At 44.3% G+C, this 25,900-nt stretch overlaps 1 protein-coding gene across 1 annotated transcript in view; it reads right to left on the bottom strand.

Annotated features, from left to right (window-relative positions):
* LOC138282675 (activated RNA polymerase II transcriptional coactivator p15-like) overlaps positions 1–25,900 on the bottom strand; it is an 88,483-nt gene that overhangs the window by 28,008 nt on the left and 34,575 nt on the right. The window contains exons 3-4 of the mRNA XM_069220489.1: positions 18,927–19,049; positions 3,216–3,324 (exon numbers count right to left, since the gene is read on the bottom strand). Of these exons, the coding sequence (XP_069076590.1) occupies positions 3,216–3,324; positions 18,927–19,049 (232 nt within the window). The remainder of the gene's footprint in view (positions 1–3,215; positions 3,325–18,926; positions 19,050–25,900) is intronic.

Raw genomic sequence — 25,900 nt, 5'->3', positions numbered from 1 at the left:
TAGGATACTAGTTTGTTTTCATGATAATTTTATGCTTCAATTTTTTAGATTCTAATGCAGCTGCCGCTATAGGGCTGAGAGATTTTAATTATTTTAAAAAAATAAAAAAATAAAAATTCTCTTGCCTTATGATAACGGTCATTGTTTTATGGGTATTTTTACCAGAAATAAATTTAAACTATAAATTCAAAAGTACACTAAGACAGTTCAACATGAGCGTGCAAAGCTTTCCATACTTTCTAAATTATTAATGCCAAGTAGGTTTCCCTTTAAAAATCGTTCCCCAGGTTTAGTTAACAAAAAAGGCATAGTGTTAGAAATGGGGTCTCTAGTTGGCAGTCGGTTTGCACCCTGTCCAAGTAGGGACCCTCACTCTAGTCAGGATAAGGGAGATACCCGCTCAGATATCCCCTGCTCACCCCCTTGGTAGCTTGGCACGAGCAGCCAGGCTTATCTCAGAAGCAATGTGTAAAGCATTTGCACATAACACACAGTAATAAGTGAAAACACCACAAAAGGACACCACACCAGTTTTAGAAAAATAGCCAATATTTATCTATATGAAACAAGACCAAATACGATAAAAATCCAACATACAGTAAGAAAAATATGAATTCTGCAAGATTTACTCAAAACTACAGTTTCTTGAAGTCGATAGCTCCACCTGGGGCTATAATGGTGTAGTGATCAACACAACCAACACTTCAGGCCGGCCGCGGCGTTGCGGGCCAGCTATGGTGTCGGGAAGACCCACAAACAGTACCTTGGATTTGCAGGGTGTCGTAATCCTCGCGGTGAGCTCTGGAGAGCTGCGTCGCTGGCGTTGGTTCTGGAGTCGGTGCAGGAGTCGTCAGGCCCTTGAAGTCACGCACCTCGGGGAATCGAACTCCGGGCTGATGAAATCAGGTGCGCTGGCGTGGATGATGTCGGGGCTGCGGTGCGAAGTGGGACGATGCAAAGTGCGGTGCCCACAGGTCACGGTGCAGGCAGCGGCTCGGTGACGGTGTCCAGCGGCGTCGGTGAGACCAAGGCTGTGGTGTGAAGCAGGGCGGTGCGATGTGCGGTGTCCACAGGTCACGGTACAGGCAGCGGCGTCGTCGTTGCTGAAGCGCTGTTGTCTGTAGGCCCAAGCCAGTGGTGTGGGACGGGACGGTGCTTCGTGACCTTCATGAGCGGTGTCCACAGGCCACGGTGCAGGCAGGATGCCTGGTGACGACACAGGAGTCGATGGTGCTGGCGTCGGTGGACCAGGGCTGCGGTGCGGGATGGAACGGTGCTTTGTGTACCTCACGAGCGGTGTCCACAGGCCACGGTGCAGGCAGCGGCGCCGGTGTCAGCAGGAGCGTCATCGTCGGGGATGCCCAGGCTGCGGCGTGAGCAGGCGATGCCAGAGTGCGGGGCCCACAGTCGCGGTGTGAGCAGCAGCTCGGTGAAGTCGTCCGATGATTGCATCGGTGAGACCAGGGTTGCGGTGCGAAGCAGGGCAATGCGACTCCGTGTGGCGTCGGCAGGTCACGGTGCAGGCCAGCGGCGCAGTTGGCGGCGTCGCAGTGGTTTCTCTTCTTGAACAGCACAAAACACACAGTTCCCAGTGCTGCAGGTCGAGGAAACTGAAGTCTTTGGTGTCCCTGAGATTTCCAACAGGAGGCAAGCTCTACTCCAAGCCCTTGGAGAATTTTCTCAAGCAGGACACACAGCAAAGTTCACCCTTTGCACTCTTTTCAGACAGAAGCAGCAACTGCAGGCCAGTCCAGCAAAGCAACACAGCAAAGGGATAGTACTCCTCCTTCAGTTCTTCTCCTGGGCAGAGGTTCCTCTTGATTCCAGAAAGATTCTAAATGTCTGGGGTTTTGGGTCTTCGTCTTATACCCAGTTCTGCCTTTGAAGTTGGCAAACTTCAAAGCAAAGTCTCAAGTATTTGCAAGATCCTTCCTTGTCCAGGCCTGGCACCAGACACACACCAGGGGGTCGGAGACTGCATTGTGTGAGGACAGGCACAGTCCTTTCAGGTGTGAAAGACCACTGCTCCCTACTCTCTACCTCAGATGGCCCATCAGGATATGCAGGCTACACCCCCACCCCCTTTTGTGTCACTGTCTAGAGGAGAGGTGTGAACTGTCAAACTGACCCAGACAGACAATCCACAAACAGGCAGAGTCACAGAATGGTATAAGCAAGAAAATGCCTACTTTCTAAAAGTGGCATGTTCAAACAGACAATTTAAAAACCAACTTCACTAAAAGATGTATTTTTAAATTTTGAGTTCAGAGACCCTAAACTCCACATTTTTATCTACTCTCAAAGGGAATCTGCGCTTTAAGGATATTTAAAGGCAGCCCCCATGTTAACCTATGAGAGGGATAGGCCTTGCACAGTGAAAACCGAATTTGGCAGTATTTCACTGTTAGGACAAGTAAAACACACTAGTATATGTCCTACCTTAAACATACACTGCACTCTGCCCATAGGGCTACCTAGGGCCTAGCTTAGCGGTGCCTTACATGTAGTAAAAGGGAAGGTTGAGGCCCGGCAAGTGGGTACACTTGCCAAGTCGAATTGGCAGTTTAAAACAGAACACACAGACACTGCAATGGCAGGTCTGAGTCATGTGTACAGGGCTACTAATGTGGGAGGCACAACCAGTGCTGCAGACCCACTAGTAGCAATTGATTTACAGGCCCTGGGCACCTGTAGTGCACTTTACTAGTAAATAAAATATGCCAATCATGGATAAACCAATCCACAGTACAATTTCTATAGGGAGCACATGCACTTCAGCACCGATTAGCAGTGGTAAAGTGCGCAGAAACAATAAACCAGCAAAAACGGACCTAAAAAAAAATAGGAAGAAGAAGGCAAAACGTTTGGGGATAACCCTGCAAAAAGGGCCATTTCCAACACATTGTATTTTTCTTCCTAACAAAACTAAGGGCCCAATTTAGAGTTTGGCAGAGTGGTTACTCTGTCATAACGGTGACGGATGTCCCGTCTGCCGAAATACAAATCCCATAGAATTTATTGGGATTTATATTTCGGCGCACAGGATATCCGTCAGAGTTGTGACCAAGTAACTCATCCGCCAAACTCTAAATCAGGCCCATAGTTTGAAAAACATACTCTTGCATGACAATCAAACAGGCCAATAACATTCACTTTGTAATGTAACAAGTAAAAGGGAAAAAAAAAACACCATTAAAAAGGGCGAAAAAGGTCACCTTTTCTTCCGGGTTTCATGTCTCCTGCTTGATCCATCCAGTACTCTCGGATATCAATTAGCACTTTCCCTTTAAAATCGCGAACAGTGACATATCTCATTTTTCCAATCTGAAGAGGAGAAAAACATACAGTAATTTACTCGAGTTCTCAGACGTGTAATATTGATATAACTACTTAAGGTGAACAAAACACAGAAGCTGTCAAACGAACTCGAGTACATCTACCAAAAACAAAATATGGGCGATAAATCACACGCGGCTTTAACTGGAGGAGAATGATCTTCGGTCTGTCATCAATAAAAGCTAAACGCATTCTTATTTACAGAAAAATAATGAAGCACTTACATTTCCCAATGTAAGTCGAAAACTGCCGTACTAGATGAAGTTTACTCTAAATAACATCGAGTATCATGCAAAAAATTAAAATATGCAATTGAACATATCTACCTAAAGAAAGAAAAAAACCTAACTATGAACAATACCTTTGAAATCTGAGACCGCTTTACATTTGTTCGCTGCGTTTTACACCATCAATTTGTGGGTCGAATGGGAAAAAGGAAACCATATTATTTAGATACATGTAGGTTTGGGCTTCAACCACAGGAAGCGTTAGGATGCTTTAACAGATGTCCACTAAAACCCAGGGTGCCCCTCACTGTAGAGTACAGTAGCTTCAGATTCTGGGTTTCCTAGACACTGTATACAAACCTAAATAACTTGGACTGTACTGCAAAAGCTTTAATGGTCACTTGAGCAGTGGCATGGTCTCGTGAGTATCTAGAATAGAATCAGGCAGACAAACCTTTTCAGCATGAGCTTATTCTAGAGTCACATGTGCACCGATCACATAGCAGTGTTCCCCACATTATAGCAGTGCTACGAGCAACCACTAGCAAACAGATTTTTGTAGATAATGTGGCTCTAGAGTCTTTAGCTCTAGAAAGTAAAAGATCTCCCTGCACATCATGGATGATCTGTTTTCTTAAGTTTTAATACCAGGGAAAGAGCGCAGGTATTTCTAGAATGCAACTGAAATGGAGAATTAGTGACTAGGCATAAACAATGGGCTAGTGTCGACGAAGAAGCTTGTGTGTATGCTGTATGGCTGTTTCATTGTCAGAGTCTGAACCATACTAATTTAGGTTATGAGATCACAGAAATTAACGAAGTAACGTTCAATGCCAGGTGCCGGAGGACCACTTGCAAAATGGCTAAGGAGGTGGTGGCATCAATCTAGCGAGTGCTGTCCTTGGGTGCCAAGTGGGTAGCGCGGTATGGCGAGGTGTATGTTAACCCGTTTCCGCACCTTCAAAAATGCATGTGTCCAAATGCGCGGTCAGTACTGCCAAACAAACTCTAATAGATAGGTGACTCTAATGTGCATAAAAGAGATGAACCAAATTTTTAAATACATATTGGATTGTGGCTAGAAAAGGCATAATTTGTTGCAAGGAACATAAACCATAGAAATCGCTTCTACTTAGCTTAGTAGCAACTTTTTGCAGATGGTCCTCTAGTCTTCCTAAGAATGTGAAGGCCTATTCGCTGCACATGTTCAAGACCCAAAGTCTACTGCTTCAGAAGCCATGATGCAAAGTACAATATCAGTGCATGCAGATGCCTAACATGATATTACCAGGTGAGCGGTAATGGGGAAAAAGCATGTGAAATTATCTAGCAGTACTTGATCTATACACATTACCGCTGCCACCAAGACGCAGGTACCTGGATCTAAAGTCTAGGCATTGTTTCTTTGCACACCTTGTAATTAAGTCCAATTGTCAGATAACCCCAGTCGGTGAAAGTGTCATTAAAAAAAGGTCATATCCAGCTCCCAGTCTAGTAGGTTTTCAGTGTGGTGCGATATTGATCAGCTCTCTGAGACTCTTTGCACAGTGCCAATTGCCTATGCATGCCAGGAAACAGAATAGCGATGGTCCCAATTGCTTGAGGAGACAGATCACTGCAGTAGGGCTGCCTCCTAAGACACTCCCCATGTACCGGACTCAGATGTTTTCAAGGCAAGGTTCCTGTAACTATAACACTGATTCAACATTATGATACAAGATTATGGTTTCTGGGCATTGACATTTGATGCCACATGCCACCTCCCTCCACCCCCAAATCTGTGAGGAAGTGTGCCTAGTGATGGGCACTGTCATGAGTGGGGCTTTGAACACTGCCCAGCAATAAACGTAACTGTCCACTAGGATAAATCTTTTTTTATACTTTGTGTAATGGCCGCTATATTTCACGAACTCCATTCAATACTGTAACCACTAACTCTAGAATTTTACTCCTGAAGTAATCTCACATAAAGAAACTTATGTGGTAGCAAGAAAAATATAATTTAATCATTTCCAGCAGCTTCATTACTGTTCTTATAGTCAGGCGTTAACGTCTGCCAAAGAGGTGTTGTGTTCCGATAAGGCACAATCCTTTGTGCAGACAGAGGTGCATGGAATCCATACAAGACTTGCATAAGTTTAAAGCGAAGCCCAAACGTAATTAATTATAAGAGGACTGTTCCTGTTCATGATGCCCTGGCATTGTACAAATATTTTTTTTTAAACATGTTTTTATTAGAAATAATGCAAGCAGTAGACAGACATTTAGATCATACAGTACCATCCTTAGACAGGTTTCAAAAGGAACACAGTACACCCATGGACGTCATTTAGGGGTCGCCAGGAGTCACAGCCGCGACCCCTGGCATTGCCTTTATGACCCTTGGCCTCAAAGTGACAAAATTCAGTACCTGGCAAACAATGGCAGCTCGTCCTCATGGACGTCGTTTGGGGCTCCACTCGCTTTGTTTTCTGTCAATTTTTATTACACCAATAGTGATTAATAAGATACTGTTCACAATTAGTGTAATAAAAATGTACTACAGTTATCTGGAATATGCCCTTCCATGGCAGCTGAAGAAAGTAAAAATGCTTTTAAATTTATTTTGTGTACATGCTTGCGGGTGAGTGTGTGTTTATGCGAGAGTGTATGTAAGTGTGAATTTATGTGTATGTGTGAGTAGGAGTATATGAGTGAAAGTTGAGGTTAAAGGTCCAGTGAAGTCACTTCCGCCACCCCTGGCATTTCGGTGAATTGAAATCCAGGAGTACATCCTGTTGAAACAGTTATGTTTCTTCACCCCCTTCTGCCATTGCGTTGCTCAGAACATGACAATTGGAGCAAAGCAATTTGAGGAGTATTCTCCCTGGTCCAGTCCTGCTTTGGGAGCAGCTAAGCACCCCATGAACATTCCACGTCCCCTATACCTTGGCCCATTTCTGCAAACATCTGCAACTTTCATATGTCACCTTCTCGGCTAACATGCACCAGTCCATGTCTCTCTTCCAGTGCCTTATTTGTGGTGCCAGTGACGCTCCGCAGAACTGCACAATATTACGTTCAAATACTGCCAGTCCCATGGTCATCCAAATTTGTTGCATGGGGTTCAGATCAATGTTCTACCAAACATTAAGCAAACACCATTTAGCTGAGGGAGTCACACTGCTCCCACACAGCATTCAAGCATTCCACCACCAATTGCCAGAAACATTGTCTCTCAGGGCAACCCCACAGAATATGAAAAAAGGTACCCTGTTGGCCGCAGTGTCAACGGCAGCTGGAATCAGTTGCCCTCCTAATTTTTACCATTGTGGCGCACGCAAAGTAGAACCTGTGGAGAATCTTCTATTGTATACGGTGGAACCCTGATTTTATGGCCACCTCCTTCAGGGAAGCGGAAGCATTCTGCCATTAGTCATCCCCTAGGTCCTCCAGGTCCCTGTCTCATTGTTCTCGCAGGCTCCGGAGAAAGTCCGACAAGTTCATCAGGTTCTTTTTTTTTTCCCCATATGCAAGGGAAACTGCCCTGCTGGCCTAGGTTCCTCTAATAACCGATCCTCCTAAGGGAGGAATCTAGGACATCATCTCCTTTGGGTACTGCCACCTTAAGTGCATGCCTTACCTGCTGCTACAGCAGTGGGGGCTAGCTGGTATTGGTCTGACAATGAGATAATATTACTGTGTTCTCAAAAGTCCCCCGCGCTTGCGAGTCCTATCAGACCCAACTTTTTGAATCCAGGGTGTATTCTTAAGGTGCCCAGTATAGCAGAGTCCCATAGTGGTGTGGCCAGGGTGACCCTTCCATTCCAACCCAGTGCCCAAAGCGCTGTATGCCAAATATTAATTGGGAGGGTCTTTGGGGCAAATCTGTTGTGGGTGTGCATATAGAGCTCTAAGGAAACCCCATAGTTGCATGACTTGTCCATCTGCTCGAAACACCGATCCTCTGTCATGTTGTGTGCCCAGTAGTTTAAGGCAGTGAGTTGTGCCGCCCGGTAATACTTTTGAATGTTTGGGAAAGCAACCCCCTCCACCCATCATACCACCATCTAGACAGTTTATTAGGAGTAATACTTGCCAGACCCCCGCTTTGTACAAGTAGTGATACACATGTATAGCTTTGTGTTGTAGATGAGCTACAAACCAGGACATATTGTTTAGGGTCAAGAACAACAAGTTTTCATGTTTATTTTGTCCCTGGGACAAGTAGGCCCAGCCCCCTGCTGCACAAACCCTGCTGCCAACTTACATGGAAGTCAAATTGTCTGCAGTTGATGTTAATGCTGTTCGAACTTGTATTTGTGGTTCATTAATGCAAAGCATTTATTGTTCGGCTGGGCGCTATAAATAAACACTGTAAGGTCACACTGCACTACTGACAGTGGTTCCAGTGGGGGGAAAAAATAAATAAATACATAAGTTTAAAAACTTTTAACAATATGAGCCTACATATAATGCTTCCAGAATGCTCTCTGATTAAATGCAAATGTTTGCAGACGCTTGTAAGCAAAATTGATTCTTTGCTTTCAAAATAGTGTTCAGTAAAAAAATGCAAGCAGGACAACAAATGTTTTGCTAAATTACTATTAAATTGTATGCACTATTTCTTTGAAGCATTATTCGGTAAAATGTGTTGATGCATGCTAGTATTTGCAAAAATATATTTATAATGGAAAATCAGTGTAACAACTGTCAACAAGATTATCGGAAACATGAAAATAAAACAAGCACTGGCAAAGCCAACCTATCTGACATTGGTGGTCAGTCTTTTGGTTTTATCAGCGAGTGCCTTGTTTTGACATGGCTTTTGATATTTTATTGTTGTGGGAGCTGCCAGGCCCTCACCATTACAATAAAAATTGGCAAAAAGCAAAGAAATGTTGGTCTCAAAAAGCGCACATTGTCACAGTAGTTCCTGGCACTGAACAAAACTACTTTGTGTGCCAGCATGCTCCTTGTGTAACAGCCGAATGCTCACTCATAGTAAAGCCAGCCGATAGATGGACTGAGAAAGAGAAACAGAATTGTAATAAAAACATTGGGGCATATTTACTAAACTGTCAGGCAACGCAGCACTCAAAAATGCTGCGCTGTGTTGCGTGATAGGAAGGGAGCAGAGGAGCCCCATTTCGACAGAGATATGGCTCTCTCCTCTCAGCTCAGGTGCAGATTTTTGCTGCCGTGCAACACGCATCCACCTTTGCACGATAGTGCAATGGTGTGTGTAAGAATCTAGCATAGGTTTCGTTTTGGAAGTGTTTCCTTCCAGTACAAAATACTATGCCTAGACAACATTTAAAACTTTCCCTACTTCGTACGTGTGCTGCACACATGCAAAGTATGAAAAGAAAGGAGAAATTACAACATTTCTCCTTTTAATGCCTGGTTTTTAGAGGTGTTATTTTTTGACACAAACTTTGAGTCATGTTTTTGGAAGATAGAGTTTTGTGCTAAAAACGGTGGGTAGTTGCATGCAAACAGCTATGTAATGCCCGCTTGACGTGAAGTAAAGCAAAGCAGCGCTTTGCGCTGCTTTGAGTTACTTTTAGTTAATTTCTAGCACAAAACAAGTTTTGCGCTGGAAAGTAAAATTTAAAATAAAAAATAAATAAAAATAAATAAAAAATTGAGCTGCTTTACCTCACTTTTATAACGCTAGCGCAAAATCACCCCCGGAGCCTTGGTTAACACCATACCTAATTAGGGGCCCAATTCTTAAATAAAGTCACTAAAGGGCACCCATTGTGTATGTATTTGCATTAGGGGCTTTCATGAATTCACAAGAATTTACACAAGTAGACCTAGAGCAAGAAATCATAGCCCTAGAAAATATTTGTGAACTATACTTTAGAACAAGCAAATATGCATGTGTAAGGAAATGCCTCCTTGGCATGGTTACCCCCTGACTTTTTGCCTTTGCTGATGCTAAGTTTTGATTTGAAAGTGTGCTGAGGCCTGCTAACCAGGCCCCAGCACCAGTGTTCTTTCCCTAACATGTACTTTTGTTTCCACAATTGGCACACCCTGGCATCCAGTTAAGTCCCTTGTAACTGGTACCCCTGGTACCAAGGGCCCTGATGCCAGGGAAGGTCTCTAAGGGATGCAGCATATCTTATGCCACCCTGGGGACCCCTCACTCAGCACAGACAAACTGCTTGCCAGCTTGTGTGTGCTAGTGAGAACAAAACGAGTAAGTCGACATGGCACTCCCCTCAGGGTGCCATGCCAACCTCACACTGCCTATGCAGTATAGATAAGTCACCCCTCTAGCAGGCCTTACAGCCCTAAGGCAGGGTGCACTATACCATAGGTGAGGGCACAAGTGCATGAGCACTGTGCCCCTACAGTGTCGAAGCAAAACCTTAGACATTGTAAGTGCAGGGTAGCCATAAGAGTATATGGTCTGGGAGTCTGTCAAACACGAACTCCACAGCACCATAATGGCTACACTGAAAACTGTGAAGTTTGGTATCAAACTTCTCAGCACAATAAATGCACACTGATGCCAGTGTACATTTTATTGTAACATACACCCCAGAGGGCACCTTAGAGGTGCCCCCTGAAACCGTAACCAACTACCCGTGTAGGCTGACTGGTTTTAGCAGCCTGCCACACTCGAGACATGTTGCTGGCCACATGGGGAGAGTGCCTTTGTCACTCTGTGGCTAGTAACAAAGCCTGTACTGGGTGGAGATGCTTATCACCTCCCCCTTGCAGGAATTGTAACACCTGGCGGTGAGCCTCAAAGGCTCACCCCCTTTGTTACAGCACCCCAGGGCATTCCAGCTAGTGGAGTTGCCCGCCCCCTCCGGCCACGGCCCCACTTTTGGCGGCAAGGCCGGAGGAGATAATGAGAATAACAAGGAGGAGTCACTGGCCAGTCAGGACAGCCCCTAAGGTGTCCTGAGCTGAGGTGACTGACTTTTAGAAATCCTCCATCTTGCAGATGGAGGATTCCCCCAATAGGGATAGGAATGTGACCCCCTCCTCTTGGGAGGAGGCACAAAGAGGATGTACCCACCCTCAGGGCTAGTAGCCATTGGCTACTAACCCCCCAGACCTAAACATGCCCTTAATTTTAGTATTTAAGGGCTCCCCAGAACCTAGGAACTCAGATTCCTGCAACCTAAGAAGAAGAGGACTGTTAAGCTGAAAAACCCTGCAGAGAAGACGGAGACACCAACTGCTTTGGCCCCAGCTCTACCGGCCTGTCTCCCCACTTCTAAAGACACTGCTCCAGCTACGCTTTCCCCAGGGACCAGCGACCTCTGAATCCTCAGAGGACTGCCCTGCTCTAGAAGGACCAAGAAACTCAACAGGACAGCGGCCCTGTTCACCCAAGACTGCAACTTTGTTTCAAAGGAGCAACTTTAAAAGGACAGCGTTTCCCGCCGGAAGCGTGAGACTTGCTACTCTGCACCCGACGCCCCCGGTTCAACTTGTGGAGAAACAACACTTCAGGGAGGACTCCCCGGCGACTGCGAGACCGTGAGTAGCCAGAGTTGCCCCCCCCCTGAGCCCCCACAGCGACGCCTGCAGAGGGAATCCCGAGGCTCCCCCTGACCGCAACTGCCTGACTCCCAGATCCCGACGCCTGGAAAAGACTCTGCACCCGCAGCCCCCAGGACCTGAAGGATCGGAACTCCAGTGCAGGAGTGACCCCCAGGAGGCCCTCTCCCTTGCCCAGGTGGTGGCTACCCCGAGGAGCACCCCCCTTGCCTGCATCGCTGAAGAGACCCCTTTGTCTCCCATTGATTTACATTGGAAACCCGACGTGTGTTTGCACACTGCACCCGGCCGCCCCTGTGCTGCTGAGGGTGTACTTTGTGCTAACTTGTGTCCCCCCTGGTGCCCTACAAAACCCCCCCTAGTCTGCCCTCCGAAGACGCGGGTACTTACCTGCTGGCAGACTGGAACCGGGGCACCCCCTTCTCCATTGAAGCCTATGCGTTTTGGGCACCACTTTGAACTCTGCACCTGACCGGCCCTGAGCTGCTGGTGTGGTAACTTTGGGGTTGCTCTGAACCCCCAACGGTGGGCTACCTTGGACCCAAACTTGAACCCTGTAGGTGGTTTACTTACCTGCAAAAACTAACTAACTCTTACTCCCCCCAGGAACTGTGAAAATTGCACTGTCTACTTTTAAAATAGCTATATGTGATTTATGTGAAAAGTATATATGCTATTTTGATTATTCAAAGTTCCTAAAGTACCTACCTGCAATACCTTTCATTTGAAGTATTACATGTAAAATTTGAACCTGTGGTTCTTAAAATAAACTAAGAAAAGATATTTTTCTATACAAAAACCTATTGGCCTGGAATTGTCTCAGAGTGTGTGTTCCTCATTTATTGCTTGTGTATGTACAACAAATGCTTAACACTACTCCTTTGATAAGCCTACTGCTCGACCACACTACCACAAAATAGAGCATTAGTATTATCTCTTTTTGCCACTATCTTACCTCTAAGGGGAACCCTTGGACTCTGTGCATACTATTCCTTACTTTGAAATAGTGCATACAGAGCCAACTTCCTACAGCATGTGTAGATTTGCTCATGCGAAAATTGATTGAGCGTTTACGAGTTCACTTTCCCTCCAACCACGTTTTCAAACCCTGGAAGAACGTCTACTTCTGCCCTTGTCGGGAGAACATTGCCAACCTTTCTCAGTATTGGAAAAGATTAAAGAAGAGCTGGTGAAAATCCTTAAAACATGCAAGTTGGCAGGATTGCGTAAACTCAAAGGCATACCAGCCCTGCAACTGTCGCTTACTGCTTCCTCCAGCCCCAGTATAGAGATCTTCGGAAAGGTGGCAAAAAAAGGGAAACTGCTATAGTAGGGTTTGAAATTCCTAGTATTCAAGCCCTGCTATGGTATTAGCCTGGAATAATCAAAGAGTATATTATCAGAGCCATACCATGGACGGGCATTTGGTAAAGATTTTGTACAGAGTAAGGAATTGTTGTTTTCTGTGTTTTAGACGTATGTCAGTATGAAATTACACATCCTGCTGGTCGATAGTTCCCAGAAACTCACCTCTGTTGCAGAAGGGAAGGGCACCCTACAAAACTGTCCTTTTCAACTGTGATCAAATGAGTGACTAAAGATGCAGGATCAAGTCAAGGTCCTGTTGGTCTTCAGTAAGTGTAAACATAGCCAACTACTGTATTGTGTTGGCATCTCATCCGTCTACCATTTCAGTAGCACCGATTAGGTACTCCACTAGATAACGGATATGGTCTTCCTTCATTTAGGTTTGTTCTGTTTTTTTTTTTTTTTATAATGTCAAACTCTACACAGTATCCTATTTGAAGCACCCACTCTTCTTGTACCAATTGTGAAGAAATACCTTCAGTATTCTAAAAAGACTCATATGGTCAACAGGAATGTGCATCTTGTCCCTTCTATGTTTTAGGAACTTACACATACCTCACCTTCTTTGGGCGTTTTGCTGTGTTTGCTATTGACCGCAGAACATTTTCAAAAAATACCATAATCTTTCAGTGGTTCCAAATTTACAGCACTAAAAGATCTCAACATCTTTTTTTATGAAGTCAGTTGTCATAGAACAGCAGAAAAAAACGAGTTTCTACTTGAAGGTGTCTTACAGTGTGGTTTTAATGAAGTCTTTCTTTTTCAATGTAAATGCACTGAAATGGTTCAAAGCTTTTTCCAAGCCCTTATAAGTTCTTGGTTGGCCTACAGCTTTTCACTGAGTGTGGCTGTTAATAAGGTCTATATAACCGATGAAACATTTGCAAGTCTTAAGACATATCAAGGCACAATAATATGGGCTCCAGCAAACTTTTTCCTCTAGAACCAAATTTAAACTGTATTGTATTAAACCGTCATGCCATGATGAGCAGGTTTAGTATACAGGAAAAAAAAAAAAAAAAAATAGTAATTGTATTTTGGGACAGAATGCTCAACTGTGTGCATCTGGTATCCTGTTTTTTTATTTTGGCCTCATTCGCTTATCCCTTAACATGAGTGAGGTCCTGATCTAGTCCTGTGATCTGAAGGCGTGCAATAATCATGGGCTACTGTTCCAGTGATTGGTTTGGCACATGGAGTGATGGTGGCATAGTACTGCATTTTGTAAATTCACAATTTTGGTAGACGTTTCACTGGAGTGAAGGCCTACTGGCCCACTTACATAATGTTCTGCGTCTATGTGCTAACCCAGATCCTAGCACTACTATCCCATATGTATATAGTGCATGTTTGTCTCTATAGCCTGTATGGTGCATGCACTGTGTGTATGAGTGAACCAGAGTTGTGGAGGCCTATGAGATTCATTTTGGAAACCCAAAGCCTAGTCATGTGCACACAACAAGGGTAAGATTGTTTTCTCCAGACATGAAAGTGTATTGCATACATTCTTGAAGCAGGAAGTACAAGACATAGACACTAAAGTTGGGAATAATAAAGACAAGGCTACTTTAGAAATCCTTTTAGGCCTTTTGCGGAGAAGCAGATGCTGATTGGTTTTCATGTAGCACTAACATTTGGGAGATGTTGGAGGTGAAGGATAGTACTGCAGTCTTTGTTGATCAAGGGGAAAGGGCCCCTTAGGTGAGGACAGCCTTTTGTACCCCCACCCCCGACCACTCTTCAGCGCAGCTGATAAAAGTCAGGTACAGGAAGCTCACCACTTTTGGGCTTCGGATGAGAGTACTCCAGACTGGAAATTACCATGCTGTGAATAGCACAAAAGGTGTGTCTGGAGACGGCAGCTAGAATTGGACACTAGAAAGGAGAACCCACTCAAAGAGGCTCTGGAAGTGCAGACAGTGTATCTACATCTCCTGCCTGCACTGACTGTATAAAAGTGTGACACACTTGCTGTTCCAGTTCCAAGTTCTGTATAACCAAGGAAGGGAACGTTTGGCGGAGTACAAAGAGGACTGCTGTCCAGCCAGAGCTTGTGTTGGCCTGACAGCCAGCTCTTAGAGTTAAGAGGACATCACGTATTTCCACCCCCTTCTGCAAGGGCTATTACTTGTCCTGGAGTGCCTGGAAGCCAACCTGCCAGCTGAGAGAAGGATGGAGGCTATCATCTTAGAGGGGAGGCATGATCCTTGCCATTATGCCTGGACGGTTAAGATCGCAGTGTGACCTGAGCCAGAGCTGTGAAGATTTTCCCTACGCAGCTGGCTGGGACCACAACCGCATCACCCAACGTAACCAACGAGGAGGTGGAGGAAAACTGCAGGTTTGTGTTTAGCACACAAGTGGGTGCGCAAGCAAGTTCAAGAGAAGTCTGCAAGTATATGAAGAAGTGCCAGTCTCTATTACAGACTGAGAAAGACTCGTGGGTGGGAACCAAGAGAGAATTGTTCAGGACTGTGCCTTAACACTAGAGTATGGTGGTAATCTGCACATCAGCCTAATCACGCTACGTACCCACCCTATGGTGGAAGCCACTTGGACCATGAGGTGGGAAAACCAGAGTCTCCAGCAAGAAGAAGCGCTAACTCACTAAACGCCGGGACAATGAACTGCACTGCATGCATAACTTTGTGTGTAGTATTGAGTTTTAGAGTGAAAAGTACTTTCAAGGACAGAGTTGGAAAATCAGTTGATATACGGATGCATGTTTGTTGAGTGTTGAGCTCGAGCACCTCCTACACTACCTCCCACAGAAGCTTGTGACTGATCACCATCGCTGCCACCACGTCAAGTGCTGAGGAATTTATTCTTGGCCCAGTCTGCGGAGCGATAATAGGCTGGACCCTGGGAAATCAGAGGCAAACAACCTTGTCCTCAAAGTTTGAGGCCAAGTAGCCCCTGCTTTACCTGTAGACCCCTAAACATGGTCTGACATGGTCCCAAGCAATCACAAAGAAACTCTGGGCCAGATTTATCAAGATCTTGTGTTGCCCTTGCATTGCAAAAGATGACACAAGTGCAATACAAGACCTTAAGTGAGATTTACTATGCCATGCAGAACAACCTTGCATGGCTGTGCATGGCATAGTAAATCTGGACTAACGCAAGGCAGTGTATGTCCCTGACTTGCATTCCAAGGGTGGAGCATGTGTGTTCCCACACATAGATCCAAGATTTTTGGCACATTCCCAAATCTTTTAAAACACTAGTAAACCTAGGAATGCGTCAAAATGGTATGCGTTCCCAGGGGAGATGTAAGGAGAAGAAATCTGCAGTACACTTAGAGACAAAAACCTCAGATAGTTTTTGTGCAGGGAGGTGTCACTGACTGTAATACAGACACCCCTGTACCAAGGGTGACTGTTAACACTTGGCAGCCAAAAGCACACCAGCACAAAGGGACATTAGAAATGCATCATATCTTAATAGATATGGCATATTCCTGCCTGCTCTATTTGACGCAGTGCTTTAAATTGTCTTGCTGCGTTGCATAAAATATTAGCATATCTGCCCCCCAAGTAATAGTAGATCTGCCCCTCTGTGATTTTTCCCTGTATGGTTTAAGGTCTCAGGAGACCTAAATTGAACAGCTTGTGTAGAATCAACCCATGTATGACGATGGTTACATTGCAAGCAACAACAAAAAAACAAAAAAAAAACACGCAAAAAAAACCAATAACTTACAGGATTTTGTTTTGTGTTCATTATCCACCCAAAGACCTATAAAATACATAAGCTACATACATTTTGTTGTCATTACTTTACAATGCTAGGTTTCGGAGTCCAAACCACTAATCAATGAAACTCCTGCTACCACCAATTTACTTGCTCAGCCCTAACAGCACCTGTACTACCAAAATCAATAGGAGGCACCATGCGTTTCAGATCAAAATTGTCAGGAGTCTTTCTAACTCTCCCGATGGTCGAATACCAAAACTTTAGTCAGGCAAACAAGATAAACTTCAATGCCAAAGTTTAGCTATGATAGGATAGCACACTAACAAGGTAATCTAGAGAAGGTTTACACTGTTCTGCCTGCCTCCTCCGAGGATTACTTAACAATCCTCAATTCACCAAAAAAAGGAGTCCAAATAAACGACAGCTTTCATAAATCTCCAAATACCTCTGGCAGAAAATCAAGATACTGCGCTCAGGAAATGTTTCCAATAATTATATTCTAAGCCAGAGGTTTGAGCAAATAGTATATGGTGTTTTGTACTAATTATAGAAGTCATTATCAGTAAGAAGCACAAAGAAGGATCGTGACTTATACACCCTAGATGTACTGTACCTGTATCTTCAACCTGGCAAAAGCTACACAGTCTCGACAACCCTGAACAACTAAATGGTGGACGCGCCCTGAAGATGCGCCTTAATCAGATCCCGATAGACATCTGGACATACGAAGGCGCACAACACAAACTTTCCATAGAGATCAAACCCTTAGCAGTTTCCAAACACCTCTATTTCAACCTGAAGGAGGCTTGGACAGTGGTGTGGAATTCATATAGCCCAATGCCCAGGACATATTGTTTGGGGTCAAGGACAACAAGTTTTCATGTTTATTTTGTCCTTGGGATAAGCAGGCCCAAGTCCCTGCAGCACAAACTTTTGGTTGCCAGTTTACAGGGAAGGGAACTGTCTGCAGTACAGGTAATATTTGTGTCTTTATGTTAATGCTGCTCGAACCCGTATCTATGGTTCATTAATGCAAAGCCTTTATTATTAGGGTGAATGTTAAAATATATATATATATATATATATATATATATATATATATAAAAAAGCTTGGGCTGCACCATTGACAGCAGTTCCAGGGAAAAAATAAATAAAAAAAATAATGTGTACACACACGTTTGAAAAGTTTAATAATATGATGCTCCCAGAATGCTCTCTAATTAGATACAAATGTTTTCAGAAGCTTGTAAGCAGGACGGATGTTTCTCTTTGCTTTCAAAATAAAACGGTCAGGAAAAAAATGCGACTAGACGAAAAAAAAGGTTTTGCTAACTTTGTGTTGTGTTGATGTATGCTAGTATTTCCAAAGAATCTTCATAATGAAAAATCAGTGTAGCCACTTTCAACTACATCATGGGAAGCATGAAAATAAACAAGCATTGGCAAAGCCAACAATCCAAAATTGGAGGTCAGTCTTTTGGTTTTGTCAATGCGTGTCTTGTTTTGACATGGCTTCTGTGAAAGTTTATGGCCAAGGAAGTTCTGGCACTGAACCAAATTACTTTGTGTGCCAATATGCTCCTTGTGAAAGGGCAGAATGCTATCATTCACAGTAAAGCCAGACGTTAGATTGATGGGATGGAGAGAGAAATAGAATTTTTATTAATTTAAAAAAAATAATAAAAAAAATAAAAAAAAGTCTTGGTTAACACTAGCCCTAATAATTAGGGCTCCAATTCTTTAAAAAGTCACAAAATTGCACCCTATGTCTTTGCATTAGTGCATAAATATGGCTTTCATGTACAAGAATTTACAGAAGTGGACAAGGAAATCGTACTCCTAGAAAATATTTGTGAACTGTCTTTTAGCACAAGCAAATATGCATGGGTAGATTTGCTCATGCAAAAATCTATTGAGCGTTTACAAGTTCACTTTTCCTACAACCACTTTTTTCCCCAACCCTGGAGGAACTTCTATTTCTGCCCTTGTCAGGAGTACGTTTTCAACTTTTCTCAGTATGGGAAAAGATTAAATAGGAGCTGGTGAAAAATCCTTAAAACATGCAAGGCATTCTAACCCTGGAACTGTTTCTTACTGCCTCCGCCAGCCCTATCATGTAGACCTCCGGAACGGAGGCAAAATAAGGAAATTGCTAGTAGTCAACCCCCTAGTAGAGTATTAGCCCTGGCATAATCAAAGAGGCTATTATCAGAGCTCTTTTATAATGAGATGTCTGCCATCATTTGTCGATGCACTACATGGCACCAGAGGGACAGGTAGATTTTTTTAATAGGACAAGTAGATTTATAAAGGAACCTGCCCCATGGACAAGTAGTTATTTTATTAAATTCCACACCCCTGTTTGAGAAGCCAACATCATAACGCAGGAAGCCATTGAGTTACTATCTATCGGGATAGATATCAGTAAGGAGCTGCGAGTCAACTGAACTTTTAAATTCTTTTACCATCGTATTTTGTTCTACTAGTACATTAGTAACACAAATATACGTATCCAAACAAATCATTTCATAAAGAAAAAAAAAAAAGAAGAGTTTGAGCCTCTTCAATATTCACTAACAAGTGTACTACCAACAATGCCAGAGTCTAAACTGCATCAAGAAAGTAATTATAGAGTAAATCATAATGAATACATCATGTTGTTTTTCATTTGCAGACTACCATCTATGGTAGTCTCTGTATGGACAGTGTAGGATGTACACATGAAATGTCAGTCATGCCTAATCACCTTCTACATTTACACCTAATAATGTTTAGACATAACCAACTTGCCTGGAACATATTATCATCCGCTTTGTTGCTCTGTTTAGAAGAAGCGGATGATCCTTTAGAAGTTTCCCCAGTCTTCTGTTTCTTTGCAGGCTTTTCTGGGGATGCATGCTTTTTTCGTTTTGCCTAAAAAGGACAGGAAATTGTCAAGCAACATTGCAAGCCCTAAAATAAAATGTAAAGCAAACACATGAACTATGTAGATCAATGTTAAACTTTTACTTCTACCATGAAACCACCAACGACGTGTATTCAGTCCCCACCACCACCACTAAGAACAAGCACAATGTATCCTTTGTGCCAACTGGGATTGTTAGGATTATTACACTTCATTGATACCATTCTGTTTTCACTTGAAATATCATTCCTGGTAAAAGAACGGAGGAGAGAACACCAATGCATAACAGTACTACCATACCACATCTATTCTTCCACCTGCAACGATGATTCCTGATCTCCCAGCAACTCAATCCAGACCCCTAAGTACTCCCCTAAATTGCTGTCCCTTCTGGCGGTCTTAATATGCAACTCTTCAGTTAACGTCTGTAAGGAAATGCCTCCTTGGCATGTTTACCCCTAACTTTTTGCTTTTGATGATGCTAAGTTTTGATTGAAAGTGTGCTGGGACCCTGCTAACCAGGCCCCAGCACCAGTGTTCTTTCCCTAAACTGTACCTTTGTCTCCACAATTGGCACAACCCTGGCACGCAGGTAAGTCCCTTTTAACTGATACCAAGGGCCCTGATGCCAGGGAAGGTCTCTACGGGCTGCAGCGTGTCTTATGCCACCATGGGGACCCCTCACTCAGCACATGCACACTGCCTCACAGCTTGTGTGTGCTGGTGGGGAGAAAAAGACTAAGTCGACATGGCACGCCCCTCAGTGTGCCATGCCAACCTCACACTGCCTGTGGCATAGGTAAGTCACTCAGGTGAGGGCATATGTGCATGAGCACTATGCCCCTACAGTCTGTAAGCAAAACCTTAGACATTGTAAGTGCAGGGTAGCTATAAGAGTATATGGTCTGGGAGTTTGTCAAACACGAACTCCACAGTTCCATAATGGCTACACTGAAATTTGGTATCAAACTTCTCAGCACAATAAATGCACACGGATGCCAGTGTGCAATTTATTGTAACATGCACCCAAAGGGCACCTTAGAGATGCCCCCTGAATACCAATACAACTTCTAGTGTAGACCGACCAGTTCCTGCCAGCCTGCCACAAACCAGACAAGTTGCTGGCCACATGGGAAGAGTGCCTTTGTCACTCTGTGGCCAGGAACAAAGCCTGTACTGGGTAGAGGTGCTTCTCACCTCCCCCTGCAGGAACTGTAACACCTGGTGGTGAGCCTCAAAGGCTCACCCCTTTTGTTACAGCACCCCAGGGCATCCCAGCTAGTGGAGATGCCCGCCCCTCCGGCCACTGCCCACACTTTTGGCAGCAAGGCTGGAGGAGATAATGAGAAAAACAAGGAGTCACCACCCACCAGTCAGGACAGCCCCTAAGGTGTCCTGAGCTGCGGTGTCCCCTGCCTTGAGAAATCCTCCATCTTGAGTTTGGAGGATTCCCCCAATAGGATTAGGGATGTGCCCCCCTCCCCACAGGGAGGAGGCACAAAGAGAGTGTAGCCACCCTCAAGGACAGTAGCCATTGGCTACGGCCCTCCCAGACCTAAACACACCCCTATATTTATTATTTAGGGGCACCCCAGATCCCAGGAAATCAGATTCCTGCAACCTGAAGAAAGAAGGACTGCTGACCTACAAGCCCACAGAGGAGGAGGAAGACGACAACTGCTTTGGCCCCAGCCCTACCAGCCTGTCTCCAACTTCGAAAACCTGCAACCAGCGACGCATCTGACAGGGACCAGCGACCTCTGAAGCCTCAGAGGACTGCCCTGGACTAAAGGACCAAGAAACTCCAGTGAACAGCAGCCCTGTTCAAAACCAGCTACTTCTTTGCAACAATGAAGCAATTTTTCAAGACTGCACATTTGCCTGCCGGAAGCATGAGACTTCTCACTCTGCACCCGACGCCCCCGGCTTGAGATTCAGAGAACCAACACCTCAGGGAGGACTCCCCGGCGACTGAGAGCCTGTGAGTAACCACAGACGACCCCCCCTGATCCCCCACAGCGACGTCTGCAGAGAGAATCCAGAGGCTCCCCCTGACTGCGACTGCCTGTAACAAGGGACCCGATGCCTGGAACCAACACTGCACCCGCAGCCCCCAGGACCTGAAGGAACCGAACTTCAGTGCAGGAGTGACCCCCCCAGGTGACCCTCTGCCTAGCCCAGGTGGTGGCTGTCCCGAGAACCCACCCCTGTGCCTGCCTGCACCGCTAGAGTGACCCCCGGGTCCCTCTATTGTTTCCTATCTGAAACCAGACGCCTGCTTTGCACACTGCACCCGGCCGCCTCTGAGGTTGTGTTTTGTGTGCCTACTTGTGTCCCCCCAGTGCTCTACAAAAAAAACCTGGTCTGCCCCCCCGAGGACGCAGGTTCTTACCTGCTGGCAGACTGGAACCGGAGCACCCCTGTTCTCCATAGGCGCCTATGTGTTTTGGGCACCTCTTTGACCTCTGCACCTGACCGGCCCTGAGCTACTGGTGTGGTAACTTTGGGGTTGCCTTGAAAACCCAACGGTGGGCTGCCTATGCCCCAGGACTGAGACTTGTAAGTGTTTTACTTACCTCCTTTACTTACCTCCCCCAGGAACTGTTGATTTTTTGCACTGTGTCCACTTTGAAAATAGCTTATTGACACTTTTTTTTACAAAGACTGTATATGATATCGCTTTTATTCAAAGTTCCTAAAAGTATCCAAGTGAAGTACCTTACATTTAAAGTGTTTACTGTAAGTCTTGAACCTGTGGTTTTCAAAATAAACTAAGAAAATATATTTTTCAATATAAAAACCTATTGGCTTGGAGTGTGTGTTCCTCATTTATTGCCTGTGTGTGTACAACAAATGCTTAACACTACCCTCTGATAAGCCTATTTCTCAACCACACTACCACAAAATAGAGCATTAGAATTATCTACTTTTGTCACTATCTTACCTCTAAGGGGAACTATTGGACTCTGTGCACACGATCTCCTACTTTGAGATAGTATATACAGAACCAACTTCCTACAACGTCCACTCCATAAGTCCTTAACCCACAAAACAACACTGGAACTCCATGTACCCATCCAGCGAATTGCTTTACGCCAATACTAGTGCTAAAAGTTTATCCTGCATTGTCTTTGGCTTTCTGGGCTTTGTAACACTTCCCGATAGACATTCTTTTTGGTAAGACACAAGGGACCCCTGTTACTCGTTTCAGTCTCACGACCACCTCTTCCCAAAAGAAAGTGACAGTGGCACAGGTCTATGTCATGTGCAAAAACACCCCCTCCCCACCATAGCTGGGGCATGTGGCTGAGCCGCCATGGTAAATACTGCTCAATGTGACCGAAGTTAGGTATTTACAATGGAAACTAAAGTGTGAAAAAATTGAAGGGTATCAATTTCAATATCGTACTACACAAGACCCCACTCATCGAGGAGCACGTTGCTTCCCACTATTTTTCACCAAGCTTTCTAGTCCTGTTCACTTCCCTGGCCGGCTTGGCCCTAAACAGAGGTATAGCTATCTGCTTCTGTAGCCTTGTGCCCATGGATGTCACCGAACGATGACCAGTTGCAAGATAGTCTCGAGGATTCCAGTGGGAGAGGGCGCATTAGGAAAAATCTATTCAGATCTCTCCTGCCATCCCGGTCAGCTTAGGGTACTGCAAAAAGTGGCCAAAGCCTGCCCCAGAGCACAGTGGGGCTGTCTTGAAATGTAATGAAGGCATTCCCTGGATGCATCTGACCAGACAAATTAAAGCCCCCTCCCACCACGGAGCCACTGTCATATCCAAGAGTATCCATTTAAATGGATAGAGGGCCCTCAAATCGGGCACGCTCATAAAAGAGGGAAGTTTCAGGACCCTTTTGAAAATTCTCTTCCATATCCTTCACGTCTGGCAAACAGAGAAATTCTTTACAGATATTACTCCCCATGCATGAATAATTCTAGGAGTGAAGTATTCCTATCCCCCCCTTCCAACAATCGTTTCTTCCAGTTACCCACCTCAGTGACTGAGCTGGGAGAATGCTGAATGTGTGCTGCATAGTAATATAGTTCCAAATTTAGAAGGCAGAGTCCACCGTCCTCTTGATGCAAATTTAACAGGTCAAGAGCAACCTTGCTACTCTTCCCAGCCCATACCAAAGAAACAAGAAAACTATTCAGTGTTTTAATTGTGTGGAGTGGCAATGGCCATGGAGAGTTTTGTATGTTGTAAAGACAACTAAGCAGACGCGCCATCTTTGCGATTGTGACTCTGCTCATAACTAAGAGGGGCAGTGTATTCCAGAATTTTATCAATGTATGTTAAACCTTTATGATACTCCTCAAGTTGAATCAATATTTACTTTCAGTATTGATTCATCAGTGTCTGCCACCATGATCCCCATGTGCCGAAATCGGTTAACCTCCAAGGCAACCCCAGCTCAGGCAACCTCTCCCCTTGACAATTGGACAACGATCCCAGCGGGAATAATATCTTATGTTTGTTCATCCGAAGGTCAGCTCAGTTGTAGTACTACATCTCTGGGTAGCTGCAGGTATAACAAGTAGTCATTGGTATGCAGGATTCACCCATCATTTAGATTTTTCTGAAATGTACAACTATTGAGAAACAAAACATACCCTTTTATATACTAGCTCTGACTGACAAATTTGTTAAAAGAAGTTGAACTTACCATGCAACTTGAGAGTTACACACTGTACGACTGTTTGCAGAGGTTTTGTGGGCAAAGGGGTGGACCAGTATGCATAGTACAAATCCTGAATCTCAAGGGATTTAAGAACAGGGAGCCAGTGGTAGGTGTAAGGATGAACGTCTCAGACTTCCCCCCCCCCCCTTCTCCTATTTTTTGGGCAGTTTGTGAGGACCCTCATCACTAGGGCCCAGCAAACTGTAGACCTTATACTTCCCAGGGACACCTTTAGTGTTTTCCAGAGGCTGGAGAAACACTGTCAATCTCCTTCTCTGTAGCCTTCAAGAGGCAGCCATGCTGTACCATTTTCTTAGGCCCTGCCAGGTGTTGGCATTGCTAGCATTTTAGTGTGTACTAGCTCCACCCAAGTGATATCTACTGTCCTCCTGTTTTAGATTAAATCTAGTAGCTTCAGAAAAATTGTCCTCGGTGTTTAAAAATACGAATGTTTGCAGCAATGATAATGGACACCAAACCATGTGTGTATGGAGGACAGGCTGCAATCCTCATTAGTGCCCCTTCCATTAAGATTACCATCCATTAATCATATTCATCTGTTTGAAACTGTGAATACAAAATGGAGGATAGCTTCTGTTGCAGAAAAATAAATAAACACAACCACTGTACCAATCCCCAGTTTCTCCTTTGCCTCTCTTGGAGGCAAACACAAAGTTTCCTGCTAGAGCAGGCTGCATGGCCAGTTGTCTATAGGCACAATGGTCACCACAGCGCAACTGTAGCAGGGTTAAGGGTTTCCTTCCCAGAAGCTCTGTGCCTGCCCCGTTACTGCTGACTGACTTGTGGAAGCTCCCATCAAGCCTAGAGTCCAGACATGCAGACATAGGACCCTGGGACAAAAAGTAGCCTACCTCTAGAATCCAACATCTCCAAGTACAGGTGCGCAGAATATGGACTCTGCATTGTGATAACACCATCTCCTTGCTCAACCTTTTGTAATTTTTCGTCATTAGACCCTGTCTGTTTGTAAAGCAATCCGGTACCCCAGCGGCTAAATCACAGGCCAGACTAAGACGACACCAAGTAGGACCACAGTGATCCTAATGTAGGTCCTTTTGTTGTGGTTCACGCATCTTTCTTACCACAGCGTAAGACAGAAGTATGCCCTCAAATCTGGTCACTCCCCCATGGTGTAGGGCCCTTGGCCAAGAGTTACAGAGATCCTAAGGTTGCAAGCTATCCACTTTAAGGAACAAACACCTTTTAACCCTGAATTGCTAACCCTAAACTGTGATATAAACTAATTTCCCTAGTCGCTTTTTTCTCTTTTAAACCCAAAATCAATTTATTAGCACTTTGCAGAGGTACTACTATTTCATCAACTTATACTTTACTGCTGCGTTTATTTTTGTTGAGCTAAATTACAGTTTTTGTGCTCACGAATAGCAAGCATTTGCAAACCAATCAGAAGACTACCAGCTTTGACAGGAGTTTTGTAATACTAACATTTTATAAAACAGTGTTTTCCATTGGAGTGAAATCCCAGAAGGTACATATTTATAAACACCATGGGAGCCATACATTTTTCAATAATTTCATAGTGTTATATTTGCATTTCCGTATTCACAATCGTTTAGTTATCTTGAACAAAAGTTAGTGTATAAATATAATGAATTCCTTTGTTATTTATCTGACTGTGCTTTTTACATTATTATATATAATATATATTGTGACCTTATTAAAGATTAATAAAATGTCATGTCGTGCCAAAAATGAGAGCATTCTTGTTGGACATTAACATCTTTATTGCAACTAGGATATCTGTGTGGCACTCCACTCAACCTCACGCCACCTCCTTTGAGTTTCACCTTGACTGCATGTTCACATTTACAATGAAAATCAAGGAGGCTTTGTAGGCAAACATTCTTTTCTAGATTGCCAACACTTTTGAAGACCAACCTGTCCCTGATTAACAGAGAACAGCAGAAATCTCACTTTTGATGTTGCTTAGTTGTCTTTGAGATCTCAAAAATCAGGGAAACAGCCAAAAAAGTGTGAAGACTGGATAAAATATTCTGTCATGAGCAAATCACCAGTTTACCAAGGTACTCCCCTAAAACATTAAGGGAAATTGCACGTCCACCTGGAAGCCAATTTAGTTTTTTGGAGTCAAAATAGTACACTCAGAGCTCACACAGAACTAGGC

The sequence above is a fragment of the Pleurodeles waltl genome, chromosome 1_1, assembly GCF_031143425.1.
Source record: "Pleurodeles waltl isolate 20211129_DDA chromosome 1_1, aPleWal1.hap1.20221129, whole genome shotgun sequence".
In the NCBI taxonomy this organism is placed as follows: domain Eukaryota; kingdom Metazoa; phylum Chordata; class Amphibia; order Caudata; family Salamandridae; genus Pleurodeles; species Pleurodeles waltl.
The sequence above is the reverse complement of the archived record's forward strand: the minus strand, read 5'-3'. Positions and strand labels throughout refer to the sequence as shown.